A 10682-nucleotide genomic window follows, 5' to 3' on the forward strand; every position below is an offset into this window, starting at 1 on the left:
ATTATTATTATTATTGAATTACTAATAAGATATTGATATGACAGCAATATGACAATATGGTTTAAATATGTTAAATATGAAGTATGAAGTAATGCTATTATGCGGAAAGGCACAGCCTAATAATGTTCCACTCCTCATGCACGTCTTTAGAAGAAGCAAAGTTTTGGAAACTGAACCTACATTTAAGACGTTTAACGCCTTTATGAAGTGCTCCTACTGTTAGGAGAGGATATGGTCATGAGAGTCCTTCCATCCAGTGGGGCAAAGAGGGGGTACAGCTTTTCTCTGAAGTGGCCTGTAAAGGTGTAAATGTGAGATTTGCTCTCCACGTTGTAGAAGGAGATCTGGCCCTCCTCGTAGTCAAGGTAAATCCCCAGCTTCTTGGGCACCAGGGTAAGGGGCAGGGGCGTCTCCGGGTCAGTGCAGGCGTAGAACTGCCTTGTGCTACGCCACAGGGTCCAGTAGCCCTTGGATGGCTTCATGGGAATGCGCCCGTGCCTCTTAGAGGAAGCGGTGGTGACTCCCACTCTCCAGTAGCCATTATTTGCCAAATCCACCTCCCAGTAGCAGCGGCCGTGCATGTATCCCTCCCAGCCCAGCACACATGGCCAACTATCAAAGCGCTGAGGGTTGAATGGAAGGTCAGCCCCCTGCAGGGCCTCCTGGACCTTCTTCTGGTCATCAGACAGCTGTAGCCATGGGTGGTTGGTCTTGGGGTCAAGGGTAACGTCAACTGTGTTATAAGAAGAGTGTGGTGTTGGTTAGTATTCCGGTTTTGATTAAAGCCAATTAGATCGATTTCAAATTATTGGATGTTTTATTATTTCATATTATTTTGTTAAATGTAATGTATAATATTGTAATTGTAATTTATAATCATTATTGTACAATTACTGGTAGTTTATTAAATAGGATTTACAATAATACTTTTCTTTTAAATATTATTTATTATTGCATTTTATATTATATTTGTAAATTGTATAGTCAATTAAAACATACATTATTCTTTACGTCCTTACTTATATTATTATTATTATTATTATTATTCTTATTATTATTGGTGTTGTTGTTGTTTTTGTTGTTGGCTAATTATGAGAAATAAAAGCTATTTTTAAAGACAGAAGTAATAAACATACCTGCTGCACTAGTGATCCAGCTCCACACTATAGAAGACAAAACCAAAAAATGAATGACAGCTCTAATCATGACATTTTGACAGCTTCAGAGTTAAGCACTAAAACACATTGGGCCAGATTCACAAACCTTAATGGTAACAACCACAAATGCCAGAAAATCTCAGAATTCCTTAAACTAATTAAAGAAGCAGAAAAAAAACAGCAACAAATAAAAAATAAATGTAACACTAACTTCAATTGCCAGCATCCAGATGAGTTTATGATATTTATTCTTTTGAATCATGACAGAGCAGCTAAACTATATCTCTCTTCAATCTAATCTGATGGTGTTTGTAAAATACTGAGCTCTAAAACTCTCCTGAAGAAAGTCAGGTTCATCTCTATAGCAGTTGTGATGTTTTCCATGATTCTCAATCCAAACACTCAAAACTAGGCTGCCTGTTTGACCAAATGTGATTAAACATCATAGAAAAATTCATTAAAATGATTTTAGCTGCTGGAAACCTGCAAATAAGGGAAAGCATGCAAGTGATAGATTTCATGCACATGTTAAATTATCGTACGAGCGAGCAAATCTTTTTTCCTCTTAACATAATTTCTTTCAAATCTGGGGTGCGTTTTATGAATCTGGCCCAAAGCATATATAAAATATGTGGTGATTAGAGAAATTTATGGAAAGTTACCTGAGTTAGGGATGTATTGTGGCATGCCTGTAAGAGAAAGAAAGGATGAAGGTAAGGGTGGTGGCACCAAACTGTAGTAAAAATTGTCCACTGAAAACTAGAGGAATTGAATAAGTAGTTTAATATTAAAATTATTTAGAAACATTATTTGAATATATGTCAATACACTGCAATACATTTCTTTAAAGTGTCTCATGCACTCTATATTTTTGTAATTGAGCTTAAGAATATTAACCTGCTTTCCAGGAGCGCTGCTTAGCAGAAAGCCATAGCTGAGGAACCACGTCCTGCATTAATGAAAGACACAGAAACACATTAAATCCACTGTCCATATATCATGATGTCCTGTATACGTTCATTCCACAAGCTTGATCATTTTCTAGGATGTTATTATAGACATGTTGTTATGACAACTTGGTCTCTAAATATTTGTGTACAATCTAAATTGCACACTTCCATATCCTATATCAGTCACATGCTGATGTCAACTACCTGTGCGATATGATATATCTTGTGTAAACTAGGGTCTAAAGGGCTTTACATAAACTCTTTGCCACAATGTGCCACTTTAAGCGTTCTATTCCCCACATCCTGATTTATTCACAAGTCCAACACACATTTAATATGCTGTAATGCTGTATGTTCATGAAAACACACATGAAGTATGAAACATCCAAAAATCAGGAGTTTAATCAACAAGATATCACAATAACTGAAAACTAACCTACAGAAGGTCTGAACTAGACTTTGATCAGCACCTTACAGGAATCTTACAGCACCTTACAGGAACCTTACAGCTATTGGGTTCATGCACTTCCCCTTATCTTTCATAACCTCGACTGAGTGACACAATTGCAGGCCTCATAAACACAAAGCTGTTTTTTTTTTACTGAGCTCGTCAATTGCCTTAGTATGTGCAGAGTGCTCAGGAGCATTATGTAGGCCTGATCAGTGCAGTATCATGAACAATAAATTAATATTGAGAGCAAAGTTACATTTAATTAAGTGTACTGTCAACCTTGACATGATTAAGCTTTAATATTTTGATAAGAAAACATAGGTGTGTGTCTCCATAGTATCATCCATTACTCTTAGTTCCTTACTGAAATATGCCTGACCCACACCATAACTAACCACTGAAGGTTTGACCTGAAGAGAAATCAGTGTTTGTAATGAAGCAGCCCAGAGGCAACTGACCTTTCTGTCCTCTTTCAGTAAAGACCAGGTGATGAACTCCAGCAAGGGCATCAAAGACACCAGCCTCTTCTTTCTCAGACCAAGCAGACGAAGCGTCTGTGCCAGCTCCTCTCCCAGCATTCCACAGCTCTGAGGGGGGAACACAAAAAGCATGAGGCCACACAAAAAAAAAGGTTCCAGAAATGGTTTTGTGTGCAATACCATAGAAGAACCACTTTGGATTACCTAAAAACATGTGGTGGTGAAGAACCATTACTTTTTAAAACATTAATTCAAGTACAATTCTTTAGAGAGCCATAAGTGGTTCCTTTACAGCAGTGGATCTCCACGCCAGTCCTAGGGACCCACTGCCCTGCACAGTTACTACTACTCTCTGCCCCAACACACATCATGCACATCATTAGGGGCTTGAGCTGATGAGCTTATAAACTGATAATCTGGATCAGGTGTGTCTGGACAGGGAAAGAAACTGAAACTGTGCAGATCAAGGGGCAGCCAAGACTGTGGCATTTGTTTGGTGGCATCACTCAAAGAAGCCTTCAGTTCAGTTTAGCTCAGAATGTCCAGATCTATCAATATATCACATTCCGAGAGATGCCAAAAGCAGTGTAGTGGAGAACACGGACTACGTCTGTTTATAAGATGTCCATTTTTCTTCACAAAAAAGTAAAACTCTTGCTAAAGCTACTCTTTATAACCAATCCACTGCATGTGAGAAGCCAAAAGAGCTGCAGTGCACTGCCCAGTAATAATAACTGTACATGAGACCTGTGTACAAGTTATAATGCCCTGTTCAGTAAATAATAACTGCTTGTGGGGCCTGTGTACATGTTCTAATGCACTGTTCAGTAAATAATAACTGCTTGTGGGGCCTGTGTACATGTTCTAATGCACTGTTCAGTAAATAATAACTGTTTGTAGGACCTGCGTACATGTTCTAATGCACTACTCAGTGAATAAATGACTGTGTTGGTGTGGTGAGAACTTTGAGCTGATGATGATAAATTGTCTGCAAGCTGTAGGCCGCTCACCTCTGACACACTCTGTAGCTCTCTGGCCCACTCCATGACCCTCTCCTCCAGGAATTCACTCTGATCCTTCTTCTGCTGTTCATCTACATCACTGTGCTCAAACCTCTCTTTCATCCATTTACTGTCTTTAGACAACTGTAAATACATGAAGCAGTTGGATTAGTCAAATCAGACTCTTTTGTACAGTTTTGGTCATTCTAATATATCTAATTTATTTGGCTATATGCCCTGCAAAACATTTGGCTTGTTTGACCAAGAAAAAGAAGATCTGTTGTGAGATGGCTAGAAGAATGCAAGTTTGGTTCCTGGTGATTAGTGTTTATGTGTATTTATTCCAGTAATACTGGATTTCCACTTGTATTGTCCAGAGAAATAGCTGTAAATATATCTTTCCCAGGTGCCCTAAAAGTTTTGCTGTAGAGTACTGTATGGTATAGCATTTCCCGGACCCTCAGTGTCTCACCATGTCGACGCTGTTGAGTTCATCAGCCCACTGCAGAATGAGTTTGCGGCTCTCTTCCAAACTGCGCTCTGTTCGGGGGTCTTCGGGCTCTTCTCTTGCACAACTGGCCCACTTGCTGCATCCCTCTCCAGCAGTAGTACCCTTCTGTAACCCCACAACACACATACACACAAACAGGGGATTAGCCCATCAACTGTAAATTCATTTAGATTACCAGTGGTTCATTTATAGCACACTCCCTCCCACACACACACACACTGTTTTTCAGTAACCTGTGGCTCATGGCCCCCCATTTAGTGCCTCTACATAGCCAGCATGGAGCCAGTTACAGTTAGTCAGCAGATGTGTTAAAAAATTATGAGGCCATAAACAGAGAGATAACGTCTTCATTATCAGCTGTCTTTGACTCATAAAACCTCAGAGCGATAAGCTAAAAAGATGCACGTCTTCAATGACAACGCTTATCAGGCTGCAGCGGTTCTAATAAAATGATCTCCTTGGTGTTTGCACGCAAAGGGGAAAAAGTTATGTGTTAATATGAACAAGCTGACCTGTAAGCAACTAACCTACTTTAGAAATAGAGAACTGAAGACAGCAAAAGCAAAAACTTTTTCAATAAAAAAAAATATTAAGGTAATAAGTGTATGATCTTCCAGTGGGATATTTGCCAGGACTGTAATGAGATTAATACCTTAAACATATGTTTTTATGTAAAACATTTTTTTTAATTTTATGTAAAAAAAAAAAAAAAAAAAAAAGTTGTAAGATCAAGAATAACACAGTTTAATCATTTCAGTTTTCAGTAAGGTGATAAGAGAGTACCTAACTCATCTACGTAGGTACACTTTATAGACACTTTTAAGTGTTCTGGAAATGAATGGTCAGTGGCAGCTTACGGTCAGAGCCATATACTAAATTATGCCACCTAAATGGAGAATAAGCAGCAGAGTAACTACTAACAGAGCAAATGTGTGAGTTTTACATGATAATTGACCCCATAACATCTTTTCTGGATGCTTTTTGGCACTTCTACTAATTTTGCTAGGAGACTTTGTTTACAATAGGGCCCAAAAAATCATATATTTTTATTAAGGCAAAAAAATGAAGCCTGTTGTATGTACACAGTTTGTAGTTTCCAAGGCAGGGATTAATCTTAGACCTGGACTACCCTGTCCTGTCAGTGGGGAATCTTCATTTAGCATGCTGTGTATTCTAGTACTAGGGACTAGAATAAATCCCTATACAGGAAGAACTGCCCATAGTGCCCATAGTGTTTACACCTAAAAAAGGTCAATTACTTAAATTGAGATTTTGGGTTAAGTTAACTCAGGTTAGGTCCATAAACTATTGAGACCCAATGAGTTATTCTTGTTATTCTAACATAATGTATTTGGATTGTTCTAGCATGCAAAGTTTAGTATAGTTAAGTACATTAATCTCAAACTTAAACTCTTAAAAATGAGTAGTCTTAAATCATTGGGAATATATCTGGGTACAGTGTTGTTATACCACTGGGAACACACATTTGGAAAATGAAAGGAAAATCCCAAAGCAGGAAATGACCAGTGACTTATGTCTCGAAGTATGAAGACAAACCGTGAGTCAGGAATTACGCATTGCATTTTTACCTGCAATGTCAGAACAGTTCCTTATTCCTGAATGATAACAGGTGAATGCTCCAGTGGCATACATTTAGCTGGACATGCCTATGCTCTCTATGGCTTTGGACTGCTTCCGTGTCCAGGTTTAATTTCTGTCCACAGTGTCTACAGCATGTCCCACAGTTTTGAACACAGAAAAGGGCAAAAAAATTACCCCAACCCCTCTGTTTCTCTCTTACCTTACACACTTCTGCCACCTGTAGTTTCCAGCGGTTAAGGAACTGAAGGCACTCCTGCAGACTACGGAGGTCCTTCAGGCTGTGCTGCCGCTGTCTTTGCTGTGGGGAACACAAACACACACAAAATACACAGTCTGTTACATAATGTTGTGTATTATACTTACTGTACATCACCTACTGAACACATGTGATCACATGTCTTAAACATGCTTTAGTTATTTCTCTGGTAAGATGACCCCATATTAAGCCCCCAAAAAGCACCTAACTATTTAAAATGGCTAATAAAATGTGAGGTCAGTGTGATGAACTTGTGGGTTAGTTCAGTTTGATTGTAGGTGTTCAGTGTGTAGAAGCAGGGTCTGTGAGGCTGGCATCACCTGTGACCGTGTGGAGGGTGCAAAACTGTTCTTGAACTGGCCGCTGCAGGGAGCTGAGCTGTGAACCTGTACTGATTCCTCTGGAAGTGTCCAGCGCACAGCTCCGATAGAGTTGCTCTGTGCCTCCACATTGGCCAGAGGGTTCATCTCTATAAAAAAAGGGAGAGCAGCAAAATCACTGTTACTGTTGTTGTTGTAACCTTGATTAGGTTGGTAATGGAGGCAGTAGTTGAAGTTGCAGGAGCTTATATGCTCCCACTTCACAACCCTTGATAACTGACTGAAGAGGAGCACTGTGGAGCAGAATGTTTTAGCTCATTAGACTGTTTAGAAAGTGTCTGGCATTCTGTCCAGGAGCAGGGTTGTTTCTAAATTTCGGGGCCTTTTACTTTTATGTGCCTCCGAAACTCAGTAATATTAATTTCCCCTTTAAAAACTAGGCATGGATTCCTCGGCTGGACAAGCTCACCACTCTACACTAGTACGAGTCCTTGGGTAAGGCTACTAACATTACCTTCATACACACATCTGTGTAACATGATTCACATGTACGTTGGTCTAGATTAGAGAGTCAGACAAATAGCAAAAACGTAATGTGTAAGTATAATATGTTCAAAAATGTAAAAATCAATTAACCCCTTAGTTTTGACCAGACAAATACAATATGACAATAATCAAGTACACAGTAAACTGTAAACACTGAGATTTGAATTGGATTAATTTCGAGATAAAACAGGATGTAACAGGATATATAATATGCTGAACTTAACAAACCAAACATATATAATCATATATATATATATATATATATATATATATATATATATATATATATATATATATATATATATATATATGAGTTTTTGAAAACTTTATAAACTTTTAAAATCATTTAGTTTGTTGAGAAATGTGTAATTTTACTGTACATTTTTGTAATAAAGTACACTATAATTGTTTGCATTGTGTTGCAGAATCAGAAGACCTAATATTTTAAATAATTAAATGCATGCATGCAAAAAATATTAATTCATCATTAAATTATCATCATCGACATTATTGCACACATAACCTGAAGCAAATACTTATACAGTTAATAGCAGCTTATTATCTTAACAAATCTCAATTTTAAGGCAGTTAAGATACTTTCCTAACTTAAAACACCAAATCATGCTCCACAGTGCTCTCCGCAGTCATATTATGCTTCTTGCTAGTACCTGTATGATGACGTGACCAATAGTATAAAAACTGTGACACTTATACCCAAAATGCATCCTAAAAACATGACACAAATATGAGGAGTAGAAGACATACTCAGAGTTTTATCTTTAAGAATGCCCTTCATTTTGGGTAGCTTTGTCCGCTCATCTGTAAAACAGATCAGATCAATGCTGAAAACGTCTAACAGAGCACATACAAGTCAGGTTTTCATAAATATGACATAAATGCAGATGATCTGATTAATAATCCATTCCTTATTTGTAATATTATACGTTTTGCTCGTAATCCCACAACCAATCACGATGCTCTGATGTGAAATGCAACCCCAGCAGGACTTACCCAGAGTGAGCAGGTGTGTGTGTGTTGAGGTGATCAGTGAGACTGAATGACTGAACACTTTCCTCTCTCCCTTTTGTCTGCAGTCAGTGCAGTGTGATCTTTGGACCTGCTTTATTGCTCCTGTGGGCAGATTGGGATGAGGAGGGAAATCTCATTCAATTACTTACCGTAACAATGGAGGCTCCACTTACAGTAACTCAACGGGTTTTGTAGAGCATAACACACTTTTTGTCAGCAGTGACGACAGGTGGACGTCAGACACAATCATTCCAAGCGTCCTGAGGCAGGGATTTCATTAACATCTAGACCAGATGTGATTAGGTCTGACCTAGAACTTGAGAAACAAACTAGGAGAGAATGACGTGCTATAAAACCAAATCAGTCAACTCAAATAGTTAAGATCAGTCAAAAAGCTTTTATTGCTTAAAAATTTCCCAACGTCATTTACTGACTTTGTTTGTAAGACAGTCATTCTTTACGTTAGATTGCAGACGAATAAAGAGTTTTATGATATTGTAAGATATTGTATAATATTTTGTATATATTGTATAATATTGTTTTTCCTTGTGCTTTCAATTTCCATGTCTATCAGCTTTATTTCAGTTTAGTTTCCTTATTCATTATTTTATTCTTTCTTTTTGTTTGAATTTGAGCATTGTGTTCAGCTTTGACTTATTTATTTATATAAAGTTACATACCATTTTAAAATTAAATAAATAAATAAATGTTTGGTGTAGGTGGAGTGTTAATGTGCTAGTGTTAAGTTAATGTGCATATATTCTGTTTTTCTGTTTTGTTAATATCTGTGTTTCTACTATCATTAAAAACGATGCACCTAGGTTTTTCATTCACCTTTACACCTGTGTAACGTGATTTGATAATAAAACATAATTTGACATCTTAATCTTCTAACCCTGGTTTTATTTGGGTTTTTTTGGCTTATTTATTTTTATTTATTTATTTATTTATTTTATTTTTTATGGGGGTTTTTTATCTACTACTATTACTAATTATATCTCAATTTTGTTTTTTGTACATATTCCATATGATTATTATCTTTAAATGTCGTTTTTATTTTTTTATTTACTTTTTTCCCCTCAGTCTCTGTTTATTGTAAATGCTCAAACACATTGAAAATGCGGGTCACTATCAATGTTTTCGGAGTGACAATAATGTACAATAAAGTCATAAAAAAACTTTCTTTGCATACATACTAATATATATATTGTCACAGTCCAATGAAAAACATGCATCTTCAAAATGGTGACTTTACAGGAGAAGGCAAAAATGTTCATAACTTTTTCTAATGTAAGATAAGATTTTATTATTATTAGTTGGCCTATTCATTCAAAATGATCTACATCATGTACATCAGCTACAGTGTTTAAACGGTAAAAGCGGATGAAAATGAGACTAGGCTGAGGGTTTTGGAGGTGTGCAGCATACACACACACACACACACACACACACACACTTTGGCTTACTGAATACACAATTACTCAGCACAAGCACTTCTTTTTTTCTTGTTGAAGAGTTTCAGAGTTGAATGCAGTTAACTGAAGTACACTGAACTTGGTGGACTTGACAACATTGTATAAGTTGTTTGTATAAGTTGAACCCAAAGGTGTTCCCACAGGCAATAAAGGTTTCCCTTCCATGATAACGATCATGTAATCACTGCATGGCCTTTGCTCCTAATTCTGTTGCCCAGTAACATAAACTATTCATACTGGGTCAAGTTTTAGGAAGCTGTGCCTAAAGTTCATGTAACCTTCAACAACATTTGGTCTGAATATATTCAATGATAGGAGTGTAAAGGTTTAACAATCAATGGGTTCTCTATTGGAGTAGACTGTATTAAAATTTGTATTTTACAGGCGAATAGAAAAAAAGGGTATCACTTTACTTATATGGTCCACAATAGATGCCTCGTAGATTCCCACCCAACATTCAACTAACATTCACCTGAATATCTATTAAATGAAACTGAACTTTAAGTTGAATGGAAATGACTGTCTAAAGAAACCTAAAGTAACCTTACACCTAACCCTAACCTTAACTTTACCCTTCAATCCACCCTACAAAGTTTTTTTATGACTTTATTGTACATTATTGTCACTCAGAAAACATTGATAGTGACCCGCATTTTCAATGTGTTTGAGCATTTACAATAAACACCTATCCCAAACCCCAACCATACCCTTGAACCAACCCTAAATCCTAATCCTAACCTTAACCTAAACCTTAAACCTACCTCTACACCTAACTCTAACCTTAACCTTACCCTTAAATCAACCCTAAACCTTAAATCTAACCCTACACCTAATCCTAAAAGGTTATGGTTAGGGTTAGGTGCAGGGTCACGTTTAATCGACAGTCATTTACATTCGGCTAAGAG

General features: G+C 37.2%; 1 protein-coding gene across 1 annotated transcript; it reads right to left on the reverse strand.

The window, feature by feature from the left end:
* Nucleotides 1-136: 136 nt before the first annotated feature.
* LOC140544230 (uncharacterized) lies at nucleotides 137-8072 on the reverse strand. The gene is made up of 10 exons (XM_072667670.1): nucleotides 8039-8072; nucleotides 6728-6876; nucleotides 6351-6449; nucleotides 4511-4654; nucleotides 4048-4182; nucleotides 3017-3145; nucleotides 2055-2106; nucleotides 1820-1846; nucleotides 1137-1163; nucleotides 137-733 (listed from the first exon to the last, which is right to left on the reverse strand). Exons 1-10 carry the CDS (start codon nucleotides 8067-8069, stop codon nucleotides 201-203), a joined length of 1326 nt encoding a protein of 441 aa, XP_072523771.1. The 5' UTR covers nucleotides 8070-8072; the 3' UTR covers nucleotides 137-200.
* Nucleotides 8073-10682: the final 2610 nt, after the last annotated feature.

The sequence above is a fragment of the Salminus brasiliensis genome, chromosome 22 (assembly GCF_030463535.1).
Source record: "Salminus brasiliensis chromosome 22, fSalBra1.hap2, whole genome shotgun sequence".
Taxonomy (NCBI): Eukaryota; Metazoa; Chordata; class Actinopteri; order Characiformes; family Bryconidae; genus Salminus; species Salminus brasiliensis.

Coding starts and splice junctions, on each gene's coding strand:
- LOC140544230 (XM_072667670.1), bottom strand. CDS start 8,069: ATGAAGGGCATTCTTAAAGATAAAACTCTGA. Junction 6,877..8,038: donor TCTTAAAGATAAAACTCTGA/GTATGTCTTCTA, acceptor CTTTTTTTATAG/AGATGAACCCTCTGGCCAAT. Junction 6,450..6,727: donor CACCCTCCACACGGTCACAG/GTGATGCCAGCC, acceptor TGTTCCCCACAG/CAAAGACAGCGGCAGCACAG.